At 48.7% G+C, this 27,205-nt stretch overlaps 1 protein-coding gene across 7 annotated transcripts; it reads left to right on the top strand.

Moving 5' to 3' along the window:
• Nucleotides 1-25,673, top strand: LOC115937726 (metallothionein-4). Of its 7 annotated transcripts, XM_081806570.1 has the most exons (12): nt 1-508; nt 5,237-5,327; nt 8,070-8,231; nt 9,776-9,875; nt 12,144-12,241; nt 15,069-15,150; nt 16,168-16,296; nt 17,321-17,446; nt 19,184-23,144; nt 23,457-23,523; nt 24,786-24,851; nt 25,416-25,673. In XM_081806570.1, exons 10-12 carry the CDS (start codon nt 23,493-23,495, stop codon nt 25,505-25,507), a joined length of 189 nt encoding a protein of 62 aa, XP_081662696.1. In that variant the 5' UTR covers nt 1-508; nt 5,237-5,327; nt 8,070-8,231; nt 9,776-9,875; nt 12,144-12,241; nt 15,069-15,150; nt 16,168-16,296; nt 17,321-17,446; nt 19,184-23,144; nt 23,457-23,492; the 3' UTR covers nt 25,508-25,673. The 7 variants fall into 7 exon arrangements, 3 of the variants coding, with proteins under 3 accessions (XP_081662696.1, XP_081662697.1, XP_081662698.1); XR_014140857.1 differs by lacking the exons at nt 16,168-16,296; nt 23,457-23,523; nt 24,786-24,851; nt 25,416-25,673; XR_014140858.1 differs by lacking the exons at nt 12,144-12,241; nt 15,069-15,150; nt 23,457-23,523; nt 24,786-24,851; nt 25,416-25,673.
• Nucleotides 25,674-27,205: the final 1,532 nt, after the last annotated feature.

The following is a 27,205-nucleotide window of genomic DNA, read 5'->3' as shown; positions in this document are numbered from 1 at the left end:
AGATTGACTTCATGACTCTTCCCCTTGTCGGCTCTTCAGGTATTTGAAGATAGATCCTCATCCCTCCGTAGCTTCTTTATGCTGAACACCCCTAGGTGGACCCTTCAAGGCTTTCTTGGAATGTGTGGGCACACTTTACTATGACTTCTTGCTTGAGGAGACTGCAGATGTGATCTATTTTGAACGCCCCCCCCCCCCAAACGAACACAGAAGCCCTTCCCCTCACCTGCCGAATTCTCCAGAAGCAACACCAGGAAGCAAAGATCAGGGCTTTTTTTTTCTTTTTTTTTTTACCAGACAAAAACAAACTGGCCAAGATGCTAAGGCTTGACGGGTCCCTACAGGACACAGAGGCACGTTCTCAACCAGGATTGTGAGAAACTGAACGAAGGAACTATTTACAGAGGTGTGGGCAGGACTTGGGAAACCAACACAGGGTCAGGGAGCAGCAGTGGAAGCTGTGACCACCCGCTATGGACTGAATTGTGTCCCTCCTCCCCCAAAAAAGGTATGTTGGAGTCCTCACCCCCAGAACCTCAGAATGTGACCTTATTTGGAGAGGGTCTTTGCAGAGATCATCAAGTGTAAGAGAGGTCATTATGGGATCATCATCCACACAGCTGGTTTCCTTATAAAAGGGGGAAATTTGGATACAGACTCACACAGAGAGAATGCCACGTGAAGATGAAGGCAGAGATCAGGGTGATGCTTCTACAAGCCAAAGATGGCCAACAAACCCCAGGAAGAAGGGAAGAGCATGGACCAGATTCCCTCTCATGGCCCCCAGAAGGAATCAATCCTACAGAGACCTTGATGTCAGACCACTAGCTTCCAGAACTGTGAGAGAATAAATTTCTGTTGTTTAAGCCACCCAGTCTATGGTACGTTGTAATGGCAGCCCTGGGAAACGAACGCACCACTCCTAACCCTTCCCCAGGGTAAGGAACCGTGTTTCAGGAGCCCAGTGAAGGGGAACCTGGCTCAGGAGCTGCTTTCACCGAGGTGGCAGCGCAAGGAGGGAGCTGAGCGCTGAAGACCCCCACCATGCTCTCCTCCCCCCCCCCCCCCCAGTCTCCTGCATCACCTAAGCCAGTGGAAGCCAGCAGGCAAGGGAGGTGGGAGATGTAAACCGGGAATCTAACCTGGAGGGGCACATTGTCCACACTTCTCTTATGACCTCTCTGTGTGGGCTCCTTGGCAGATACGGCAGGAAGGGAACTCAGGAGGGCCTCGTGTAACACTTCCATCTGACCTCTGAGAAAACCATGTCCCAAAGAGGGGGTGTGACAATGCAGCCAATATAACGCAGAACCGATATTTGAATTCAACAATCTGGATGCTCCATCATGCATTCCCGCTGAATAGAGGGCTGCTGCCTGTTTCATCATTGCTGTCTTGTCCACTCATGCACCCTCACCTCTTTGGAACGCTGGCTTCTCGGAATATTTAATGTATTATTGAAGCAGTAATGCTTTGATACCCTATCAAATTAAAATATATAAAAGCATATATAACAAAGATGTGAAGAAATGGGAACCTTCGTGCCCTGTTGGTGGGAATGCAAAATGGTGCCACCGCTGTGGAAAGCAATAGGATGATTCCTCAAAACATGAAATATAGAATTACCACATGATCCAGAAATTCCACTTATGGGGATATACCCAAAGGAATTGAAGACAGGGACTCAAACAGGTATTTGTCCAACAGTGTTCATACAGCATTACTCACGGTAGCCAAAAAGTGGTAACAACCCAAGTAGCTATCAACAGATGAATGGATAAATCAATAAGATTCATACCATGGAATAATATTCAGGCCTAAAAAGGACTGCCTCCATGCTTCAACATGGAGGAACCTTGAAGATATTAAGCCAAGTGAAGTAAGGCAGACACAAAAGAACAAATATTGTATGGTTCCACTTACATGAGGTACAAAAATAGGCAAATACATAGAGTAGAATAGAGGTTACCAGGGCTGGGGGGTGTGGAGGAGGCAGAATGGGGAGTTATCGTTTAATGAATATAATTTCTGTATGGGATGAGAAAAAAGTTCCGGACATAGTGGTGATGGCTAGTTAACACTGATAATGTGCTTAATGCTACTGAATTGTATAGTTAAAAATGGTTAAAAAGGTAACATTTAGGGCGCCTGAGTGGCTCAGTCAGTTAAGCGTCTGCCTTCGGCTTAGGTCATGATCCCAGGGTCCTGGGATCAAGTCCCGCATCGGGCTCCCTGCTCAGCAGGGAGTCTGCTTCTCGCTCTCTCTCTGTTCCTCATCCTGCTCATTCTCTCTCAAATAAATAAAATCTTAAAAAAAAAAAGAGGTAACATTTAAGTCATGTATATTTTACCATGGTACAAAAGAATATATTTTTAAAGAATATACATTGAAAAGGAAGTCCCCCTCCCACCCCAGTCCTTGCCATAGGATCCCCTCCCTAGAGACCCTCCTGAGACCAGTTTCCTGGATCTCCTTCTGAAGATGGTCTGTGATGGCATAAGTAAGTCCTCTCCTCCCACTTTAAGGCCACAGAGTGGTATTCCTGTACAAAGCCTTTCACATAGAAAGTGTCGGACTAACATTTGAAATCAACATTCGCATTTTAATAAGGTAGAATACCTGAACTCCAAAGAATTAACTAGGAATGGTAGCATTTCAGAAAATCGGCCAAGTGTGTGTGTTCGTGAGGACAGGGTGGGGGTACAGTCTTCTCAGTTCAGCTTAACAAACATGTACGGAGGCCACACCAGGAGAAGGGGCCTTTGCTGGATGCTATTCTAACAATAGCCAAGAGCTATAAAGCTCTTACCATGTGGCAGCTGCTGTTCTGTGCACATTAACTTATTTACTCTTTGCAACAAGTTTTTGATGTCGGCGCTATTATTAATTATTCCCCTTTTACAGATCAGGACTCCCAGGCATGAAGAGGTAAGTAGCTCACCTAAGATCCCATAGCTAGTGAATGACGGGACCTGGGCTGCGCCCACGGAGTGGGGCTCTGGGGCCCTTTGCCCTTGTACAGTGCTGGTGCTGCCTCTCAGGACGCACACATTTACTGAATTTGACAGTGGGCCCTGGGCTTCCTACGGAGAGAGGTGTGAGGATGCCTTACACGTAAGCCCCATGCTCGGTGACTTAACAGCTGCAGCAGGGGCACAATTCACCGTAATACAAGGCAGAGAATGGACCAATCAGGGTTAAAAGAGGAACATATGGGATGTTCTGGAGGTTAGAAGAAAGATGACAAGAAATGCCCTGTGGAGGAAGTAACTTCTGAGCATGAAGGAAACCAACATTTATGGAACAGCTACCCCGCACCAGCCACTCTGTGTGATGAGTGCTCCTGACAACGTTATCACCCCCATTTCTCTGATCAAAATAATTGAGGCTCCCAGAGATGACATTAAAGTGGGGAAGCTGGGATCCTCTCCCAGGATCAGCTATCATTCAGAGCCGGTGGCGGGGGCTGGGGGGGGGGGTGGCTTTCCACAGTGAGTTGCCAGCAAGGTGTTCCCAAGGCCAGTGACATCAGCCCTCCCTCCCCTGTTGGGCATGTGTGGGATCTTTAGTCATCTTAATGTGAATCGTGGCCAATTAACAAGCTAAAAGCACTTTGAAGATGACATTGTGCATATAAAGGGCCTGTTCCCACAGCTGCAGGCAGTGAGGCAGGACAACACTGTTTAGGGCGAGGATTGTGGTGGTGACAATGTCTCAGCAGGGCAGGAGTTCCTGGGGCAGAGGAGCCCTGAGCGAGGAGGTTGAGCTCATCCATCAGGCTGGGTTCCAGGAGAAACCTGGCTATTTCTAGAAGGATCAAAAGGAATCTCTTAAGGGCACCTGGGTGGCTCAGTCGGTTAAGCGTCTGCCTTCAGCTCAGGTCACGATCCCAGGACCCTGGGATCAAGCCCCGCATCGGGCTCCCTGCTCAGCGGGAAGCCTGCTTCTCCCTCTCTCTCTGCCCCCCCCCACCCTTATGTGCACTTGCTCTCTCTCAAATAAATAGATAAAATCTTTAAAAAAAAAAAAAAAGGGAGGCTCTTAAAAGATCCTGGGAAGCTGCAGGCCTCTGGCCACCCTCCTAAAACAACGATGTCAGTGGGGAGCCCTCCACATACTGCTCATTAAGATGGTCACCACACGCTGGCCTCACTAGTCTCTCATCAGACGTGTATATAAAATAGCAGGAGACACAAAGCCAGGGAATAGTTGTTGCCTTAGAGAAGGAGAACTGCAGGGCTGGCACAGGGGAGGGAGACAGACTTTTCACTGCCTCCCCTTTTGTTCCCTTTGAATTTTGAACCATCTGACTGTATTATCTCTTCAAAAATAAAACTAAAATTTTAAAATAAAGATGGTCACAGCATATCACTGGGGAGGGACAAAGGTTACAAAGTAGCTTGTTGAATGTAATTTAATTTCTGTGTTTTATTTTTTATTTATTTTATTTTTTTAAAAGATTTTATTTATTTATTTGAGAGAGAGAGAATGAAAGACAGCATGAGAGGGGGGAGGGTCAGAGGGAGAAGCAGACTCCCTGCTGAGCAGGGAGCCCAATGCGGGACTCGATCCCGGGACTCCAGGATCATGACCTGAGCCGAAGGCAGTCGCTTAACCAACTGAGCCACCCAGGCGCCCCAATTTCTGTATTTTAAAAATGCATGTGTAAGGGCACCTGGGTGGCTCAGTCAGTTAAGCATCTGCCTTCGGCTCAGGTCATGATCCCAGGGTCCTGGGATTGAGCCCCACGTTGGGCTCCCTACTCAGCAGAGAGCTTGCTTCTCCCTCTCCTGCTGCTGCTCCCCCTGCTTGTGCGCGCGCTCTCTTTCTCTTTCTGACAAATAAATAAATAAAATCTTTAAAAAAATAAATATGTATTTGTATATATATATAGAGAGAGAGGTAAATGTGACAACATGCAGATCCGAGTAAAAGGTATATGTGAGTTCTTTGTATTATTCTTGTAAATTTTCTTTAACTTTGAAATTAATTAAAAAACGATAGAAAGATATAAGCCAAAATCTTACTAGTGTTGTGGGATTGCCACTGAGCATTTTTTTCTTTTTGCCTATCTACACTTTTCTTTGTTTCTTCCTTTCCTTCCTCCCTCTCTCTCTCTCTTTCCTCCCTCCCTCTGTCCCTCTCTTCCTTCCTCCCTCCCTCCCTCCTTTCCTTCCTTTCTTTTGAAAAAGTAGTACGGTAGAAGTAATTCACCCTTTTTTTTTTTTTTTATAGTCATCTCTACACCTAACATGGGGCTCAAACTCACAACCCTGAGATCAAGACGCACGTGTTCTACCAACTGAGCCAGCCAGGCGCCCCTAAGGTAAAACTAATTCAAATGCTATAGACAAGCCTCTAGTGTAAGTCTGCCTCCGGGCCGAGCAGACCTTCAGCTCCTCAGCCCCCCTCTCAGAAGTAACCACCACCATTATGTGTTTTTTGCCTCTCCTTGCAGATGTATTCTGTCCGTATACAAATGTGGATATCTAGGTAGCCTCTTCCCACTTTCCCACCACAAATGATGGCATCCTTGCTGTGCACACCATTCTGCACCTTGCTTTTCCTCAGTTAACACTATATCTCTTCATGATCCTTCCATATGGGGACATATGGGGCTACCTCATGTTTTTAAGGGCTGCCTAGAATTCCATTGCATTGATGTGTCATAATTCTTTGAACCAGTCCCTATTGTCATACACAGTCCTTTTCCAATCTTTTATAAGCAAAATTACAATGAATTGCACCCACTTCTTCATGCACAATGTGTAAATAAATATATAGGATAATTTCCCACAAGTGGAGGTGCTCCGTGGAAGTCCACATGCCTTCCCCATTGTGGATGCGACTGTGGTTGGCCCGCAGGCTGCGCATGCCTAGCTCCTCGCTGCCTCTGCACACACATACTTCACATTTTCGGATCTCTGCCAATCAGATAGACTTTTTTTTAAATGATATCTGGTTGTAGTTTTAATTTGCACTTCTATTATTATAAGCATAAATGAGTATCTTATCACTTGCTCTAAAAGCCATTTGTATTATTCTGTCATCTCTCTCTGCATGTAGATGAGTGGTCTAAATCCTCTACCACAGACCTAGCCTTCCTACAGAGAAACCCATGGCATTAATCCCAGGCTGAGCCCTCTTTGGACCCCTCTGGGGACTGAAAAGAATAGGATCTGCATCTCCTGGTGCATCTGGACCAGAGCCATCCCAGTGACTCCAGTCTCCTTTTGGGTTTACTAGCTGTAAACCAAGGGCGATAATTTACCATGGGAGCTGGGAACGTGACTCAGCTCAGGCCCAGGCCAGCACCTCTGCCCCCTCTCTGAGCCGCCAGCAGCCGGTGCCCGGCCCAGGGCAAGCCTGTCCTGGGACTTTGCAGCGTGCCTCCTGCCCATCTTTGAACAACAGAACTTCTTAGTTCCTCTGGGTTGCTGTTTTCTCCCCAAGTCTTTAAAAAGCTGTGGTGGGAACAGAACGCTTCATTCAGAGGAGGCCCTGAAAGGCCCTTTTGTGCTGCATCCGGTCTAGGAACAAGCTCAGTGTTCTCTGAAGGAGAAAAGACTTGGACAAAAGCTGGCATCCTGAGAACCCTGGAGGTCAGGCCCTCGTTAATTAGCCACTGGCGTCCCTGCCTCATTAGTATGCAAGCACAGGCAGAGAGGAGCTGCTGCTTCTCCAAGCTGCCCCTGGAACCACCTCCGCGCAGAGGTTGCTGTTAGAGATGGGATTTTTTTTTTTCTCCATCCAGCACTTGCAGGGAGATTTCTACAGATAGGGGCTTTTTCTACCATGGGACCTGGCTGATGTGGGTCATCACCGGGCTGTCGGTCATTATCTTGATCATGCCCTTCTTGTAGACAGAGCCCAGGGTTTGGAAACAAATAGACTAGGATTCAGATCCCCACTCTGCCCCTTCCTGGCTGGGTGACCTTAGCAGATGACCTCTCGGGGCCAGTGTTCTCCTCGCAAATATGGATTTACAATAGTACCCACTGCACGGGTAATGTAGTGGTGTCTTGGGACACAGAAAATGTGCAGAAAGGGGATTTGAAGATCACAGAAGAACAGAATTAGAAGGGATTCATTTGCCAGGCTTTTCCTTTAAGAAGATCAACCTAGGGAAATAACCACTGAGTTCTAAAAAAAACGCAATCAAAAAATCCTAACATACCCTTTCGGGTTGACATTCAGAAACTTATTACGCTATTACCTTCAGGGTAAACAGTTAAAAAGTAAAATCAATCAGTCAATCAATCCTTGCGCTCACTCTGAGGGCCCCTGTGAGTAGGCTCCTATCCGCTTCCTTGCCTCGCATCCACCACTCAGCCTGGGGCTGTGTTAGGGGATGAGGACAGGTCATCCTGAGATGGGCTACTTTGGCATGAAGAATATTTGAGCTGAAGGCGATCAAGACCCTGCGGGCTCAAGAGAAACTCTGCCCCTCCTCCAATTACCTAGAAGAATCTGAATTGGGGGTCTTTTATAGCATAAGGGTTATTACCAGAGCTAAATTTTACCTGAGTGACATCTGTATGGCAGGGTAACGATCTAATTACTGAACATCTGCTTTTCTTCTTATGGCCCCATAAAGTCCCAGGCCCCTTCCCACTTCTCCCTCAGTTCAGGATGACACACATGCTTCATTTTGCCGGACTGTCTTTGGAATTTCCACGTGTGTGTGGATTCCCCCAGCCCTACACTATTAAATGTGATTTTTTATTAACCTAAGTCAATTTAATTCTTAGTCTAGCTAGAAGGACATTTGGGGGGACAGGAATTCTTGCTCCCACCCTGCCCCCTCTGACAGCTCCGAGGCCCCTGCCAGTGGGCATCTTTCAGGTGTGTGAACACTTAGAGCTCCCTTATATACCTCCTCCAGCCCCTGATCATGGAAGCTCCTTCTACCTAGACTATCTCCCCCCACTCTCCTTTTTGCTCTGGCTAATTCCTGCTCAACTACAGGTTTCAGCTGAAGCATTCACTTATCTAGGATGGGAGGGGGGCGCTGAGGGGGCCTGAACCCCCAGATAGGTTATTTGCTCCTATGACCCTCTCTCCAAAGGTTCTGTCTTGTTACGTGTGCTGCACGTGTGATTCTGACTCCCTGGGCTGCAGGAGCCACCAGGCTGCATGCCTAGAGCCGGCGCTGTGACTTACTGTGACTGGCACCTGGAAGGGCTCACGGCGTGTTTGCGAAGGAAGAAAAGGGGAACGGAAAGGACAGGTTGGTGGGGAGACGTGAATTTACGGAGGGGCTTTCTGGAATCCCGCAGCAGAGGGCAGCCTCTTGTTCATTTCCCATCTGGGTAAAGCCCCCTGGAGATGGGGAGAGGTTGGGACAGATACAGTGGTGGCACTTGAAGAAACAAGCCCTTTGAAATCCCCTTCTGGGGCGCCTGGGTGGCTCAGTCGGTTAAGCGACTGCCTTCGGCTCAGGTCACGATCCCAGGGTCCTGGGATCGAGCCCCACATCGGGCTCCCTGTACCGTGGGGAGCCTGCTTCTCCCTCTCCCACTCCCCCTGCTTGTGTTCCCTCTCTCGCTGTCTCTCTCTCTGTCAAATAAATAAATAAAATCTTAAAAAAAAAAAAAAGAAAGAAATCCCCTTCTGAACTTTGCTGGGTACTTACTCTTAGAAGCTTCAAAGTTGTTTATAAACCCTAATTACCCCCACACGCTATGGCCCCAGGCAGCCGCCAAACTTGGCCTCAACGTTCCTGTGTGCAAATTAGGAAACTGAGCCCCATGGTTAAGTTCTTGCCTGGGTCCCAAAGAGGAAATGAGCCTGAAGGGCTGCTCGTGTTCTCAGGAAACTACCCAGCAGAGCAAGAGCTAGAAGCTGAGAGTACTTTGGGCCTCAGTTTACCTATATGAGTGAGGGGACACTCCCTGCTCTACAATTCTTTAATTCTCTGCTGTGGATTTACCCAGCCCAGGGGTTATAACGAGGCAGCACCCAGGCAGGCCGCATTTGGCCCTCAAACGTGTGATGTTTTTTTTTTCTTCTCAGTTTTCTTTCTTTTTTTTTTTTTAATAGAAGATTTTGTAGAAAAATGGAAGTTTGAGGATTCTCTTGAAAGATCAGAAGGCCTGGCAACACTGGACCCACAGGTGTCAGCACCACAGGTGTGAGGCTAGCTGGAGCTGAACGGTGGCTCCCTCCTTTATTTACATGGGGCACACGTGTGCCACCTTGCCACAGATCCCAGCGTTCACCTCTTGTCTCTGACCTAGCTTCCTTCACTCATTCATGAAACCTGCTGAACCTTCTTGGCATTTGAATCAAAGCTCTTGAACTATCTCTTCCCCCTTAGTTACTGTCTCTAGCTGCATTGGCCTTTTCTGGGTTTCTTGTAAAAACCAAACTCTTTTCAGCCACAGGACCCTTGCATATGCTGTTCTGTCAGCCTGGAACACCCTTCCCCAACAACTCTCAGTGGAAGGATCACCTCCTCTGTCTGAATTGGGTTTCCTTTAGTATATCTAGAGTTATCTCACGTGCCACATCACACCTCGTAATTATTCATGGGTGTGCTTACTTGCTAGTCTTCTATCTCCCCTATTAAAATACAAACTCTTGGAGGGCACAAACTTGCTTGGTGTTATTGGTTGCTCTGTCTGCAGCATGCAGCCCAAAACCTGGTGCCCCTTGGGAACTTGGTAAATATTTGTGGCACGGATGTGTGAATGAATGCATGAGTGGGACCCTGCCAGGCCCACTGGATGTCCATTCGATGGAAAGTGGCCAGTCATTGCTATCTTCCTGCAGGGCTGATAAGATGCCGTTTTCCCAGCTTCCTTGTGGCATTCACTCAGGCCCATGTCTGCAGGCACATGTGCTCCCTTTTCCAGAAGTCCTGGGATAAAAGGTGAGTGAGAATGCTTCGGGGTGTTTGCATTCAAACCCAGATACATGTGTCAGGCAAGGACAGATGACTAAAGCCATCAAAGAGACAGCAAGACTACAGAGTACAAAATGAGGTTTCTTCCAGGTGCAGAAAAAGAGGCCTGGCTTGAATTAAATCTATAAAGTCCCAAAGTGGATGCAGAGAGGGAGGGATGATGGACACCCAACCTCAACTATGAGGAAAAGGAGAGTCTCCCTTGAAGTTTAAAAGAGTTTAAGGCAAAGAAAAGCCACCTCCCTCAACCTACTTTATGCAAAGGACCTTGTGATTTCTTCTACCCCAAGACATAGGATGAGCCAAGAATAAAAACGGGTTTAAGAAAGTTTCAGGGGCGCCTGGGGGGCTCAGTCAGTTAAGCATCTGACTTCAGCTCAGGTCATGATCTCAGGGTCCTGGGATCAAGCCCCACGTCAGGCTACCCACTCAGCAGGGAGTCTGCTTGTCCTTCTGCCCCTCCCCCAACTTGTGTTTGCTCTCTCTCTCAAATAAATAAATAAAATCTTAAAAAAAAAAAAACCCACAAGAACTAAACAAACAAAAGAACCCACAAAACTACTGGTAATGCTCCCATAAAAGGAATAGGCTGTCACCAGAGGTAATGAGTTCCCTGTCACTGGAGGAATACAAGTGAGACCTTGGAAGCCATTTTTATGACTCTTGTACATGGGATTCTAGCATCAAGTACTGCTGAGGTTTTTCACTTGATGGTTGTGAATAGGAGAGTGCTCAGACCCTCTGACATTGTATGCAAAATTTTTTCTGGATGAGCATCTTCTTTTTCATTATGCAAAATGTTGATAAGTTTTTTAGCTCTCAAAAGGGTTTATGACTCAAAAAAGATTAAAAGTCATTGAGAGGAACTGATGAGGGCACCATTTTCCCAAACTGGCTACACACCAGAATCATCTGAGGAGTTAAAAAAATATGAGACCCTCTCGAACTCCCACTCCAAGTTCACTGCATCAGAATACCGCCCCCAAATTGTGTTTTTTAAAGGGTCTCACTGGGTAATTCTGATTACCTCAACCAAACACTGGTCTGAAGTCTCTAAAAAATAGTAACCAAAGGCCTCGGTGAATTTTAAGCACTTTTGCACCCCCAGAGCTTTAGAGTTCCAAGACAGAGGTCACAGAACAGGGCCCCATGGGCTGCTCTGGCTTATGAGTGTGTTTTTTCAAGAGGAGGGTATTTAAAAATAATAAACAACTTTGATCAGTGGTTAAAAATTGGAATCGTTCACACACACACACAATTCAGACTTCCAACATCTCCTATAAAATGCAACACATTTCTCCTATAAATCCCCTAGAAAAGAACTGACAAAATTAAACCCTAATTCCCAAATCTCAATATTCCGCTGAAGCTTACTGTGTTTGCCACAGTCCCCATCACTCCCTGTTACGTACAGTCAGCTTACTTTGCTCTTGTGAGTTAACTGCCTAGTCCCTGCAGGCACTTTAGTCGGAGACCCCTATTTGAAGCTTCCCCAGAAATTCAACAGCTTGAGAGATTGTTGACTCCAAGGTGTTTCCCAAAATGAGACAGAGGCTGTCTGTTCCTGGCTGAGCTGGGAACTGAGGGGCCATTAGGTCTGCACTTTCCCCAGCCCCCTGCCTCCCACCCTGCTGACATCTAGGAGTTGTCCTTTAACTCTGTCCAGCACTGGGCCAAGGACTTCAAAGCCACATAAGATCCAAACTGAGTTGACACTAATCCTCTTTGGCCTCAGCCTGTTTTCCTGTGCCAGGCAGAAACTTCCCGCCTCTGCTCGCTTCCTATTAAAATTAACAAGCGTTGCAGGCAGGCATCAAAGGCAGGGTTGTGTCTTTAATATTCCAGGCAGGCCCAGGCTGTGATTACAGCCCCTCCCCCGTCTTCCTCTCTTCCAACTGAATTGGGGAAAATGGTTCGGCTGAGAGTGCCAGAATCAGAACATTGGCCATCCTTGTCTGTTTGATATTTGCACCAAGGAAAATTCCAGGGCCAGCAGAACATCTTCACAGCAATTTTCTTCAAAGTGCCCTGCAAAAACTGGCCAATTATTTGTAAGAGGCAGCCTTAGAGGGGTGTGTTATTATCCCTATTTTACTGGCAGGGACATGGAGGTCAAATGGCCTGCCCCAGGCCAGTGAGAAAGAGCGAGAGCGAGAGAGAGCGAGATGGATGGAATCAAAGCAGTGGCAGCCTCCTTGTCCATCTGAGGCTCACACAGACCTGTTTCTGGTCCAGAATTCTAGCACAGGCTTTCGTGCCCAGCCAGGCTGTTGTGACCACCCCTCCCGTTCTCACGCTGGACTTCCCAGACCTGAGCTGCAAGAAGACAAGAGGTCAGTAACCCTGCAAGCACTGAGGGGGCGCCCAGCTCTGTCATCAACTCATCTACCACACAGAAAATGACTGTGGTGGCTAATTATTCTCCTCTACAACCCTCAAACTCTTGTCTTTGTTTTTTTCCTCCATAACTTTAATTGGGGATGATCTGATTATCTTCAGAGAACCATGTATATCCTGGAGTAATCCACAAATGGAATAGTGCACTATGGTCCCGAGTTATTAGCGGAACCCGGACAGGGGGGAAGGGGCTGGATGGTTGCAGGCTTGGTCCCTCTCCCCGAGACACCTGTTCAGACAGAAGTTCACAGACATCACCACCCCGCCAAGACTGTGGAACTGGAAGAAGCTTTGGGGGTCTGGTGAGCCCACTGTTGGCAGAGCTCACTGCAGGGGCTGCAGGTCCTGATCTGCTGTATTCCCACCCATCTCTTTGGAGGAAAAGCATGGCCAAAAAGTGCCTGCAGACAGTGAACAATTAGTGAAGTTTCTGGAAAAAGTGGCTTTGATCCCAATGCTTTAAATACAAACTGCTTTTCTGGGACTTTGGCTGAGGGGGTCACCCCTCCAGAAATCATAGAGCCAGGCATCTTCCCAACAGCTGTCTCTTTACCAATTCCCAGAACAGAGTGGGGAGGGACCGAATGGTGATCTAGCTATGGACACCTCCTCGGCGTTTTGGGGAAACTGAGGCCCCGGCAGAGAAGTGCACTTGTGGGTGAGTGACACCAGCGAGTGAATTTAGAGGACTCCATTGCCCTGAGTCCCAGGCCGGTCTTCTTGCCTTAGGAGAGAGAAAATACAAGAGAAAAAGTGAGATGTGTGAAGGCAGAGAGGAATGAGAGAAGAGGAGGAGGAGAAAGGACACGAAGGGGAAGGAATGCAGAGTGAGAGAAGACAGGGAGGGGAGAGGCATGCGCAGGACAGACACCCTGCTTTATTTCACCGTGCGGGCACATGGTTCTGTGATGCCCGCCAGTGGTCTTTCTTCTCGGCATTTCGGCTCCCCAGTTATACCATAAAACCTTCTTTGTACCCCTGGGTGAGGCATGTGGCATCATGTGGGGCCCTAAGCGGTTGCTTCATCCGAGCAGGTGGTTCTAGGAATGGCCACACTTGATAGTCCGAATAGGAGGTTTCCAAAGCCCAGGGAGGTTTTTTTCCTCAATGTGTCACTTCACCCAGCTGATCTGCACCTGGGAGTGTGGGGGGGTGGATGATAGGCGAGGCACTTCCCCGCTCAGAGCCTCAGGCTCTCTATCTATAAATGGGTTTGAGATGGAGAGGTTGTTTGGACCACATTATTGCCCTTACAGCCCTGGCATTGTAGAATTATGTTAATTCCAGTTCTTCTGCTTCCCTCTTTCTTCAGGTATTTCTGAGAGGCATTACAGGGCAAATCCAGAACCCCTTACTATAAATACATTTCAATGGGAAGGAAGGGTTTCTAAACAAAGGGGATAAAGCGCAGAAGCCTAAAATGAATTCTGCCGACTTGACCATTCCCCCAGGGGGCTGAGTGACTGCAGAGAAATCAAAGGCTCAGGATGCTCCAGGCTGCCCCTCCACTCCCCACCAGACCCTGAGTGTCCTTCCTGGGGACATACCAGGATGTTCATCTTCTTCATCACCCAAGGTCACTTTGAGCCCTCTGAGTGGGGAAATTATTAAAAACCAGTGACATGGAAAGACAGATGCAGGCTGTGTGGCAGAGAAAGTGATATAAACTGGTCCCAACATCAGATCAGTTAGTGCGATGCCCCACCGAGCTATCGTGGAATGCAGTGTGTTAGCAAGAATACTGGACCATGGAGAGGCGACCCAAATAGCCAAAAATCTTTTTTTTTTTTAAAAAAGATTTTATTTATTTATTTGACAGATAGAGAGACAGCTAGAGAGGGAACACAAGCAGGGGGAGTGGGAGACAGAGAAGCAGGCTTCCCACCGAGCAGGGAGTCCGATGCGAGGCTCAATCCCAGGACCCCGGGATCATGACCCGAGCCGAAGGCAGACGCCCAACGACTGAGCCACCTAGGTGCCCCTAGCCAAAAATCTTATAATAGTCTGCTCAGCCTCAGTAGCAATTAGCGAAGTGTAAATCAGTAACCAAGGAAATGCCATTTCTTATCTGTCAGACTGATGAAAATTAAGTCTGACAATATCAAGTGTTAACAAGGACAAGGACACTCAGGGAGGACATTGGTCACAGGAGTGTAAACTTTTGGTGAGCAATTTGAGAATATCTAGGAAGGTAGAATAAGCACATGACCTTCCATCCAGCAAGTCTGCTCCCAGCTTTACCCCCAGAGAAACTCTAGCACATGTCACAATCTAGCACATATATGTGGCAATCCATCGCAGCGATGTTCATAATAATGGAAAAGGGGAAACGTCTAAATGCTCATCAACAGGGAAAAGGATCGAACTGTGAAATAGTCTTATAAATAAATCATAAATTTCAAAATACTGGACAAAAAAAGTTGTAAAAGGCTCCATGGAGAATGATGCCATTTTATATGAGGTTTACAAACTTGTAAAACAAGACCATGTAATTTTTATAGGTACATATATATGTAGTAAAAGTAGAAAAGCATGCGTGGGCATGGTAAACACTTGGAGAAATTAGTTCTCGGGTCTGGTGGTGGGGTCGGAACAAGATATGGGAAGTTTATGTGGGAGGTTTCCACTCTCTTTGTTTTGTTCTTTAAGTCATTGAAATGAATAGGACTTAATGTTAATATTTGCTAACACTAAAAAAAAAAAAAATATTTGCTAACACTGGAAGTTTCCATATTTGACTTTCTATTCTTATCTGTTTTTTAGATCATTCAGAATATAAATAATAATCTTAAAAAGAGAGAAAACAAGGACGGTCATTAGGCCAGAGTTCTCATTGAGATTCCAGGTGCAGATCTGCAAGCACCCACCATTCCCTTGGGCAAGTCCACTAGCCTTGAAGGCAAGGCTGGTATAATGGTTTTCCCACTGCTTCTATTGGCAACACCACCCGCACCCCAGATACAATTATTATGTGAGAGGAGGTGGGTGGGATGCACAAGACAAAACAGAGTTTAAAAAGAGCAGCTGCCCCATTTTTTAAAAAAAAGATTTTATTTATTTATTTGAGAGAAAAAGAAAGAGCATAAGCAGAGGGAGAGATACAAGCAGACTCACCACCCCCCCCAACCCCCGAGCAAGGAGCCCAAGCAGGGCTCGATCCCAGGACCCTGGGATCATGACCTGAGCCGAAGGCAGACGCTTAACCGACTAAGCCACCCGGCGCCCCTGCCCCATTTAAACAGGGGAAGAGAGGAGGGATGAGACCTAGCATCCCATCTGCAGCAGCCCCTGTGATACACCTCCCTGAACCCCCGGGGCTGTGAACTTGCACAGGGTGAACCCCCCCACATTCCATGAGTTGCTCAGAGCTTACCTAGACTGGGAGAAATGAAGGGCCGAGACCAGAGAAGGCAAGTGAGGCGCCCAGGGCACAAAATCTAAGGAGCTACTGAATGTCAGGGTCATTCAAGCGCTACCCTGCACTTGTGTGCCCTATGTCCTGCTCGCCTTCTCTTTTTCTGACAGCTATTGACATACTTATCGCTCCTGCAAAAGCAAGTTCCTGATGACCAGGCCCTGTGTCTGGCTCACTTACCCCACCCCGAGGGCTAACCTGAAGCCTAGTGCACAGTAGGTCCTGAATGTTTGCTGAATGATTGATGGAAGGGAGGGAGGGAGCGAGGGAGGGAGGGAAGGAAGTAGGAAGAAGAACGAAGGAAAGATGGATGGACAGACGTGAGCCTCTTGCCCCATCTCCAAAGCCCTAATCTGGGCTGCCAGCCAACCCGCGCCAGCCACTTTGCTGCTGGGGGCCATGAGTGTGGGTAATTGTTGGCTTTGGCCTTACTCATCCTTCCTCTAGGGCTGTGTGCAAAGCAGAGGGTTTCACTTGCCCAGTGGGTACTGAATTACAGCCCTGGAGCTGGAGTCCTATGTAATTAACCAGCAGCCGCAAGCTCTGGAGAGTCTGTGAAGTCTGCCGAGCACGCAGGTGATTGAGCATTGAGCAAGGTGGCTCCTAATTAGGCTTGGCCTGATTTTTACGATCCCCAGAGCTGAGACCCACGTCCTCAGAGGCTGGCCACGCACTGGTTGGGGGTTCTTTACCTGGGCTCCGTGAATAGAAGCGGGGGCCAGGAAAACAGAATTCTGTGTGGGTGTATATATTTTGATTGGAGGGAAGAGGCTTTCTTGGAGCTATCCTGAGACAGAACAGCCCCAGACTCCCTGGCAAGTGCAGCTTTCTCAGTCTCTCCGTCTTTCTGTCTCTCTCTTACACACACACAGATACCCACTGTTACCTTAACTGTTGGAACAAATGTCTAGAAACATATATTTAAAGGAAATGTGAAAAAAAAATAAAGGAAATGGGAAGAACCTTAGACTACAGAACCTCTTCCTGATGATAAGACCTTCAGAACGTGGATCACAGAGAAGGAGGCATCTCTTTAGCCCAGCAGGGGAGGAGTAATGCATGGGGAAGGAGGGTGCTGCCCCTGCTCCTCTCAACCAGCCTCCCACCCCAAAGCCCAGCCCGTCAGGGTTTGGGGCTCTGTCACCTCTCTGCATCACGCTTTTTTCCAGGCCAGGCCATGGAACAGATTTGTGACAAAGATATTTGCCCTTTACGTTCTTTACGGCTTCCTACTGCTCCTTTGATTTTTCTATCCTCACATCTCCTGTCCTGCTCCTTCCACTTATTATCATCTCTCTTCTAAAGATGGCAAACTGTTGTTTGGAAAGGTGATATGCCTTGCCAAAGCATCGAGGCCAAACTCCAGGTGTATCTGCCTCCGTATCAAGCTGTCTATAAACATGGCATGCCATCACAAACAAAATCTTAATATCTACCATTCCTTAAGCACTTCTATGTTAAATGCCTGCTCCATGAGTAGACCCAGTGACCCCCATCTTACAGTTGGGGTTCACAGGGATAAGGGAGATGGAAGAGTCAGAATGCTAGCCATGTGCGAAGGACTGCTGCCCATAATATTCACTATGCTCTCTCTTGCTAGAGTGTGAAAGGCTGCTGAGAAGCCCACGATCAGTATGAGAACAACTAGACCATGGCTCACCACCATCTGGAGGTTAATGGCCAAAGAAGCTGGGAGGCAGGGACATGCAAATTACACTGCTGTGAGGTACCATTATACTTCTTCACACTTATCAGATGGGCAAACATTTGAAAGTCTGAATACAGGAAGCACTGGAGGAGGAACTGGGGAAATGGGAACTCTCAGAAATTGCTTGAGGGAGTGTAAATAAGTATAAGATCTTGGGAGAGTGATTGCCCCCCTACCACCTAGCCATCCTTTAGGGATGAGTGAGTTTTATATACTGATGTACATGACATGAATGGGGACCTTCCCTGCAGTATTTTTATAATAAAGAAAACATGGTCCAAGGGTCTAGGGCAGGGGAAGGGAAGATGTAAGGGGCCCAGGTAGGAAATGAGCTGAATCTTTCCAGGGGGTGATGATGGCCCAAACCGGGTAGCAGGGGTGGAGGTAGACGAGACCCAGGGGGGATCTGATTGGAAGTGAGGTGAGGAGCAGCAGCTCAGTTGGGGACGGGGTTTGAAATGCTGTTCAACATCCACATGGAGATATGTTGAGTAGCAGCCAGAAATATGGGGCTGGAGTTCAAAAGAAAGGCCATGGCTGGAGATATAAATTGGGAGTCACCAGCACATAGACAGTGTTTAATGCCATAGGCCTGTTAATTTTTTATTTCTTATAAATAAAAGAGCTGAAGCAAATATGACCATGTTGACATCTGTTAATTCTGGGTGGTAGATACGATGGTGGTTATGATACTCTTCTTTATACTTTTTAGTAGGTTTGAACTTTTTAATAATAAAGGTAATTAATAAATAGTTTATAAGGCCACAAGGCTCCAAATAACTGACCAGTTCTGTGAGGAGTGCCTCGGACCTAAATCGTGGGTACTAGTAACAAATTGAGGAGTCAAATTCAAGTCCTCCCTGCCACGAACCTAAGCTCAATGACCGGGGGTTGACCCTGTTTCCCTATTTGAACAAAAAAAGCTGGCCCACAATTTCTCAGGATTCTTTCAGGGCTAACCATCCAGGATTCAAGCTGGTGCCCCATGGGGTCCCTGTGAGCCCAGATGGTATCCACCCACCTCTCATGCCTAGTCCTGCAGATGAGGCCAGAAATACCCCATAAGGGGGCTCTATAGGTGGAAGGTCATCTCTGCGTCCAAATAGATGAAAACTGTATCAAGGGGAGTCAGAAAGGACAGGGCCCCACAGTCCCCAGGCCCTCGGGAACCCAAAAGAAATTAGGCTGAGATTAAAGGCAGAGAACTTTAGTGACAGAGCAGTGACTTTTAGTGACAATATTTGAAAAGTGGTTTTTTTTTTAAGATTTTGTTTATTTATTTATTTTTGAGAGAGAGCACAAGCAGGGGTGGGGAAGAGCAAAGAGAGAGAAGGAGAGAATCCTCAAACAGACTCCCTGCTGAGCACGGAGCCTGACATGGGGCTCGATCTCACAACCCTGAGATCATGACCTGAGCCGAAACCAGGAGTCAGATGCTTAACTGACTGAGCCACCCAGGCGGCCCACCGTATTTGCAAAGTCTGAATGCATCCTCCTTAGGACCCCAGGACAGGCTGAAGAATAGTCCATGGCCCTGAAACATACAAATGGGTGAGTGGCTGAACCAGTCTGCCAGGTTGTTAACAGGCACAGGAAATGATAATAATACTATTGCTAATAAGTGCGTATTACTATGCATTCTCCTGCTTAACCCTCACAAGGACAGTGCCGTACGTAGGGTTATCATTTTCATGAGCCAGACGAGAATTCAGTGCAGGCTCAGAGCGATCAAGCAACTTGCCCCATGTCATGCAGCAGAGAAGAAACAGAGCCTGGCTGCAGGACTCCGGATCTCAAGCTCTTGACGGCTCTTGCTGAGCAACAGGTTCCTCTCATCTCCTCTACAAGAGCCAGAGAAGACAGCCTAGATGTAAGTCTGTGAACTGAGCCGTTTATTCATCGTCAGCCCATAACTATTTACTGGGCGCTCACTGTGTGGCAGCACTCAGTGAGTCTGGCCACAGGGATGCTGAAATTAATGAGCTCAGCCTTTGTTCTTGCGAAGCGTGTTGTCTAGAGAGAGAGGTCAGTATCTAAACCAGCATAATAAAACCAATGGCTCCAGGCTGCTCCTGGGGTCGGTGGGGGGCACGTATGTCCAGAGAGTCCTGGGTGGGAAAAGATGGTGATTCCCAGGTGCAAAACATGGACCAGGGTGTGTGTGGAGTCATGGCACAGGGCTTTTCTCTGACCTCATCGCCTGGCCGAACCTCCATTCCTGAGCCATGAGTCCCAGAAACTTTCTTACAAAAACACGCTGGGCTCAGGAACGTGTATTTAGCTTTTACCTTGTTGGGAGTGGGGGAGACTACAGAAACCCTGTCATTTCATATGTTGTAAGCCAGGGGTATTGGCTGCTTCTTTGGAGCAACCCGTTTTATTGTTCTGAAAAGAACACTTGACATATGCACAAAAGTCAAAAGAGGCCATACCTGGACAAGGCCATACCTGGCTCAAAGGAGCTCCAGCTACTGTGGGATAAGGAGAGAGCTGCTACAGGCCGGACTGCTTTTCTGCAGGGAAGTTCTTACTTTGGGAGCCCTTGGGTATGGCGCCTGGGTGGGAGGTGGGTTCACCAATGAGATTTAAGAGATGCACAAAACCTCTGAACTTGTGGGGGAAATGTATTTTGTGCTTTTTTTTTTTCTGGGTAGAGGATCGAGAGCTTTCATCAGATTTTCCTAGGGCTCCTTGAATACCCCAAGAAAGCGAAGAATCACATCTTTGACAATTAATTAATACTTCCTTGAAATATTAATTTTCTTCTTTTTTTTTTTGATTTTATGTATTTGTTTGAGAGATGGGGGAGGGAGTAGCAGAGGAAAAGAAAGAAGCAGACTCCCTGCTGAGCAGGGAGCCCAGAAGTTCTAGGGAGGACAAAGGCATTCAGCCCTATGGGTATCAGCAAGGCACAGGGAGGATAGGTAGGGGCAATCTTGTATTGTATGCAGGACTCGATCCCATGACCTGAGCGGAAGGCAGATGCTTAACTGACTGAGCCACTCAGGTGACCCTGAAATACTAATTTTCTAAGTGCACGTTTAAGCTACACCTTCAGCAATTGCACGTTCTTGGGGTGGTGTGTGTATTTTTGGTTCTATGATCCATGCAAAGATCTGGAGCTGAGACCCAGAAGACAGGCAAAAGGGCAAAAGGGACCTGTGGGTGTGCTTCCCCAGGCACTGGAAGAAGGACTGTGTAACAGGGACAGGATAGCCTGGGGCAGAGTTCAACATGATCTTGACTGCCCGATGCTACACGGGGTCGTTTCAATCTGCGCAGCCCAGAACCTGGGAAATAGCTTCATGCTACCTACGGGGTTGAATTTTGAGATTTTCATTCCGCTGGGGCCTTAAGCAACATCAAAGTGTCAATCATCTGAGGACGAAGCCATTCCTGGCTCAGAGAGGAAGGAGGGAAGAGAGTTGGTTTGGATGAAGGTGAAGGAAAATCCCTTCCTTGCTCTGGGCTCATGCGTTGGGCTAGATCTTCTAAGGCATTGATGTCTGCTGCAGGACACACACAGAAGAGGTGGGGGGAGGCTGGTCCTGCCAAGATGTGGGCCGGAACTGGGCTGGGAATGCGGGCCCAGGAGGACGAAACCAGCCTCTGAACTCTGAGAGCAGCCCTGCCCAGGCAGAGATTTCCTGGGATGTCCTCCTGACCTTCTCAACTATAAGCTCTGGTGTTACTCACCCTTCGCTCCCCAGTACCCAGCACAGTACTGGCCCTTAGAAGGAGGTGAATGAATGGAATGTGCCTCGATCCCCTAGAAGGCTGTGAACTCCTTGCAGGCAGGGCCTATTTATGGATCAATACAAGATTGCCCCTACCTATCCTCCCTGTGCTTTGCTGATGCCCATAGGGCTGAATGCCTTTGTCCTCCCTAGAACTTCTCAGCTCAAACCCATGCTTCCAGCAGTCCTTCTGGATAAGTGATAGAGACCCCAGCAATTAATGGAAGGAGCTATCACCATTGGTTCTGGCCATGCCCCATCTCTTTTGCCTTTCGGCACAGTGACAGTATTTTTCAGTAGAGGTCCTCAGTACCCACATGCAGGAGCCTTGTGCATTTATTTGTCCATTTATCACTCACTCACTCGTTCATTTGTTCACTCCCATGCCCACTTACGTGCTCACTCATGTCTTCAGTCATCTGACTATTCATCTCATTCATTCATTCATCTCCTAAACTTGCAGACCACTGCAGAATCGAGATGCTTCAGACAACAGGTCTTGCCTCTTAGAGCTCCGAGATTGGGGCACGGAGCACAAGAGCCATGAACACACACAGTGGAGTAAAAAGTAGTAAACTGCATGAGAGATATACAAACAGGCCACTGAGGGGTCACAGAAGGAAAGGTTTCTTCCAGTCAAGAAAGGGCGAATCAGAGACAGCTTCCTGGAGCAAGGCTCAGCAGCAGCAGCTCCAGAATTTCTACATGGGGAGCGGGTAAGGGTGGCAGCTTTTGGAGGCAGCTTGAAGCTGCGTCATCAGGAGGGTATGTTCCGTAAGACTGAATATCTGTCAGCTGCCTGATCATGATGAGATTGGGGGGCTTCATTCTCCCCCAGCGCCCCCCCACCTTGCTTCTCCCACCCAAGAAATGGCATTTGACTCATGCCTCAGTAAATGAGGAGCATTTATCTGGACTCAAGGTGGTAGGGAAAGGATGAACACCTGACAGGAGCAAAAGCCTGGATGTGGAAAAGCTCAAGGCCAAGTACAGGGAGCCTGGAGTCCTTAGGTTTTGGTGGAACAGGTAGAAGGAAGGAGTGGACAGTGACCTTGGAAAGGTAAGTTGAGCTTGGAATGCAAGACTAAGGTGTTTGGGCTTCATTCAGCAGATTGTGGGAGCCACTGAAGGTTTTGAGCAAGAAAATAACATGGCCAATGCTATTTGGGGGCTCGATCTCTGGGGCAAGGTGGAGAATGAAAAGGAGCAGGCAAGACCACAAGAGGCTGGTTCCAGGCCCCTCCTAATGTTGGGGGTGGGTGGCAGAGCAAGAGTGTAAATGAAGGTTCACATGTCCCTGCAAATATCTAAAAGTTATAAATCAAATGAACATATAAAATACTTTCTATCCCCCTACCCTGACAAAGAGAGCTTCATAGCAACCTGAAGGGCCAGGTTCAATGTTTAATTCTCAAATCTTCACACCAGCAGGTGCTGAGAGATCTGCCCCATGTCCCCAACCTCCAGTCTGGGGCCCACATCCAGTCTTTTTCCATCCCTTCCTCCTTCCCTCACTGTGAGAGGCCTCACGCACGCCTGTGGGCACCAAGCCCACACATCCAAACTGTTCATACCCCCAGCACACAGCTACCTCCAGCCACGCTTCAGCCCTAGAGGGACACACATTGGCTGAGCATCTACCCTTCGGAGCCTGGGGCAGAGGTCTGAGCAAACCTTTGGAAGCAGGCTGGCTTGGAATGAGAGAAAATTCCAGAAGCCAGAGCATTACATGTGTGTGGTCTAGAAGGAGAGGTTGCACACTGCCCCTGATTTTTGTCCTTCTCACCCAGGGAGTCTGGGGGACATGCCAAGAGAAGGCCTGAGTAGGATGTTCTAAAGCCCAAGACCCCAGATAGGGGCCCCCTTCTGCCCATGGTAAGGGCTTTCATGACCAGGGGAAACAGAATGAGGCCCTGAGCCAGGCCCTGTGAAGGAGGGAGCAGAAATGGCAGATTGCAGAGGACTTGGAGACCGGACAGGTATGGCTGCCAATCTGAGCACTTTGAGTGCCACTGAAGCCTGAGCCTGGCTCCTTGACACCTTGACACGTGGGTAGATGGGTGGGTTCAGCCATCTGCACCCCTTGTGAGAAGCATCCAAATGACTGTACTGCTCTCCCTCTCCTCTGCCCTCCCTCTGCCCACTCTCTCCAACCCCCAGCCTGCGGCGTCTGGCTGGGCCGTGTGCAGGGCGTCTGGCCCCGGGGACAGGTGGGGTACGCCCAAGTGCACACCTACACAGCTATAAATAGGGAGCCTCCGGCAGCTGCTCACTCAGCTTCTCTTCCCCAGCTGTGATAGTGCTGGAGCCTCTGGGACGCCTGGACCATGGACCCCGGGGAATGCACCTGCATGTCTGGTGAGTAAGGATGCCCACTCGGGGGTCCTGGAACCTTGCCCCAGCTTCCGATATGGAGCCCACAGGGCTCTGATGAATATTTCTCTTCCTCCAATTAGGAGCTGCCAAGGGGGTTTGTCTCGGACCGGCGACCTCTGGGGCAGCGCCCACTCTGTTGCCTACCAGCCTGATTTGCTAGAATTGAGACCCTGGCTCAGGGGGCGCTTAGTGTCAGGCCCCTAGGGGCAGCCACCAGACCTAAGGACCTGGCAATCTGGTTTGGGTCCCCTGCTGCCATTCACTCCTGACACTTCATATTTCTGAACCTCCATACTCTCCTCTGAAAACTAGGGTCACTCCTCCTCAACTGCCCACCTCCCAGGGCTGGCTAAGAAAGTACTAAAATCATAAGGCACTTGCAGAGGTCAAGGGAGTCGTTAGAAGTGTATGTGGGCTCCAGAGTCTCTGAAACCCCTTAATTCCATGGAAGCACATAACGCAGGAGGAGAGAGGTCAGAGTTTGGAGGCATCTTGGGCTTTTATGGCCTTTGGAAATGGTATCAAGAATTCTCATAAGCCTCTCTGGTCCTTAGCAGGACATGTCTATACCCCAAACTTGCCAAAGAGACAGAAACTTCCAGCATTTTGACACTCAAAATTTGACACTTCAAATGATAGGTGGGATGATTTTTTTTTTTTTTAAGTGTAGATGGTTTTTATATGAAAACAAGCTGCAGCTACAGCTCTCATTTTGGGGTTATTTATGTCCCCGGTTCTTTCTCCTGCCCATTCAGGGTTTCCATCTTGCCTGATACCTTGAAAAGGTGAAGAGGGTATACAAGGCTTCCACAGTCTCTAGGGGACCTTGGGCTTGGTAGACCTGGCCTGGTCTTAGTGGTTCTCAAACCCAATCGTACATCAGAATCATCTGGGTTACTTTTTAAAATAGGATTCCCTTAAAAAAAAAAAAGAAAAGAAAAATATGATTCCCTTTCCCCACCCAGACTTATGAATCAGAATATCTCAAGGGTCGGTCCCATGAATCTGCATTTTAGCAAGTATCCCGGCTGAGGGGCCCAATGCAGCCACCCCAGTTTCCATCCGGGGACTGTGACTGGGAACCATCCAAGGGCCCATGCCCCGGGGCGGGGGGAGGGGGGGATGCTCGGCAGCATCTTCATCCTCTTGTCCAGCCACTCCCCAAGGACAGCCCAGAAACCCTGCCACCTCGTGTCCCCGTTTGACCCCAGTCCTCACGCTTGGGGCTCTGTCCTCTCTTCTAGGAGGAATCTGCATCTGCGGAGACAACTGCAAATGTACAACTTGCAACTGTAAAACATGCCGGAAAAGTGAGTTATGCTGAGCGGGGATGTGGCTGGCCAGAAGCTAGGAAAGTCTGTTCCCTCCCTTCCCAACCCGCCAGCCATGGTGGGATGAAGCGGGTTCTGGAGGCCTCGGACCCATTTGAGAGGGATCTGAGATGACAGCTGAGCCGAGGCCTCGGGCAAAGCTCCTGAGGCGGGCAGCCTCACCTGGGGATGAGGGCGTCCACTGGGTTGCCGGTGTTCGCGGAGGAAGAGGGCTGCAGGGAGGTCCTGCTATGCCCAGTGCCGAAAGGGAGGGAGCACTGACCTAGAGTCATGAGCTCTGGGTTTTAGTTTCAGATCTGCCACTGACCAGTGACCTTGAGCCAGCCTCTTCCCCTCGCTGGGGCAGCTGGTAGACCTGATGACCCCTGAGATCCCTCCTGGCACTAGCATCCCACAGCTTGCTGCCCCGGGGTTTTCTGCTAATGTGGATTGAAGCCTGTGGCCTGCTCTGCCCTTCCTGCTTTCTCTAAGTGGTGGGAGAGGATGTGGTAAGAGGGGAGCGTTGACACCCAAACTGACCTGTCCATCTCCTGACCCTTCCAGGCTGCTGTCCTTGCTGCCCCCCGGGCTGCGCCAAGTGTGCCCGGGGCTGCATCTGCAAAGGGGGCTCGGACAAGTGTAGCTGCTGCCCCTGAAACACATCCGTTGTGCTGAGGGCCAAGGCCCGGCAGGCGTCTGTACAGTGCCTTAGTCGAGAAGTTGGAATTATTGTACAATAGGTTATGCTTTTTATATATTTGCTCAGATGCAGTGTGGGTGACCTTCATGGAAAGGGCTTGAAAAATAAAGGTTTCGCTCATGGTTGTCTGGTGGCTCAGAGCACTGTTTTGCCCTAACCCAGCAGGACCGAGAAGGGCTGACACCATTGCATACAGTAAGCGTCAGCCTGCGCCCCTTCTGCAGGTGGCTGCTCACCCCAGGACCCAGCAACTCTGCCTCAGGGGGCTTCCTCCGGCTGCAGGAGCTTGCTTGAGGCATGCACAGAGCAGCCCAGGAGTACTGGGCAGTCAACACCCCTGGGGACAGCCCTTAGCTGACAACAAACAGGAGTCGGTGGATAAATACCCCCCAGCATCTCTACCCTTACGGTGGGACGAATCTGAGACAGGTTCCACATCATGCCCCAGAAGTCCCTGGCAGCACAGGGCTCCAGTAGCCCACAGCGGTACCCCGCTCACTAACATACCCCATATTGGCTCCCTTCCTTCCCTGCCTCACTTGTCCGTTTTCCTCCCAGTGCTTCCTGGGATCCCCAGCCAACGAAACCTCTTGAACAGGGTCTGCTTCGGGACTCACTGAATCCCACGTATGACACGCTGCCTCACACACACACACACGTGTGCACACACACATGGCAGTGTGCTGTATACCTGGGGAAACTGTGTTTTCCCTTATACAGTTAACTCTCTGCCAAGTCCTTTTTTCCACTTAAGAGAGAAGAGTAAGTAGAGGAAAAAATAGGAAGATTGAACCACAAAAAAAATACGGTGACAAAACAAGAATTAGTGGATGAAACACAGTAGGAGACAAAGAGGAAACTCTACCCGAGTCTCTCCCACAGCAGAGTCGCCGCTGAGCCTAGCACCTGCCAGGGACCGTGCAGAGCAGGGACCATAAACATCTATGAGAAGCACTGACGACAATGAGCCTTCCTCTTCCTAAAAATGCCCATATAAATACCTTCACTCAATTTTACATGTGATCTTAGGGAACTCCCGAACCCACTGAGCCATCTCTGGATCCCCCACAAGATCTGAGTTAGGAATCTATGGTCCATGCATGCTGTTATTTAAAAGAATAAAGTGGTCTAATAATAGATTAAAATATGAAGCACCTACTACCTGCCAGGCACTGGGCCCCACATCTCCCCTGCATTATTTTCATTTTAATCGTCACAACAAGACCTCACGAGGTCATTACTGTTAATCAACTCCGTCTTCCCCAGAGGGGGAAACCAAGGCTCACAGAGGTTATGTGACTCGCCCAAGGCCACACAGCTAGTTTATAGAATTGAGATTCGAATCCAGATTTACAGACTCCAAAGCTGTGCAACTGAGAGCAAGTGGAGATGCAGAAACAACCTTGTAGAAGGACCGAGGTGAAGGCTGCAGTCCCTGGAGGCTGGCGCTTCGGAGGGGGAGACTCGGTCCCCTCTCACCCACACCACCCCACCCCCAGCAGAGTGTGGATAACCCGAGCTCTGGGATGGCGTTTATGCTGCCAAGGGCCTGAAAGCAGGGCCCAGCGGAGGCTGGGAGCGGCTGTCAACTCCACCAGCCTATGTCCAGGTGGCCATCAGAGAGCAGTAGTCTTTTTGTTTTTCCTTGCATTTC

This window comes from Leptonychotes weddellii, chromosome 16 (assembly GCF_054177405.1).
Source record: "Leptonychotes weddellii isolate Sample4059 chromosome 16, ASM5417740v2, whole genome shotgun sequence".
Lineage (NCBI taxonomy): Eukaryota > Metazoa > Chordata > Mammalia > Carnivora > Phocidae > Leptonychotes > Leptonychotes weddellii.
Note: the sequence above shows the minus strand (reverse complement) of the source record. Positions and strands in the feature narration are given on the sequence as shown.

Excerpts from the sequence above, each read along its gene's own strand:
- LOC115937726 (XM_081806571.1), top strand. The coding sequence starts at position 23,493 with ATGGACCCCGGGGAATGCACCTGCATGTCTG. Across the intron at positions 23,524-24,785 it reads GGAATGCACCTGCATGTCTG|GAGGAATCTGCATCTGCGGA; the intron begins GTGAGTAAGGAT and ends CCTCTCTTCTAG. Across the intron at positions 24,852-25,415 it reads CTGTAAAACATGCCGGAAAA|GCTGCTGTCCTTGCTGCCCC; the intron begins GTGAGTTATGCT and ends TGACCCTTCCAG.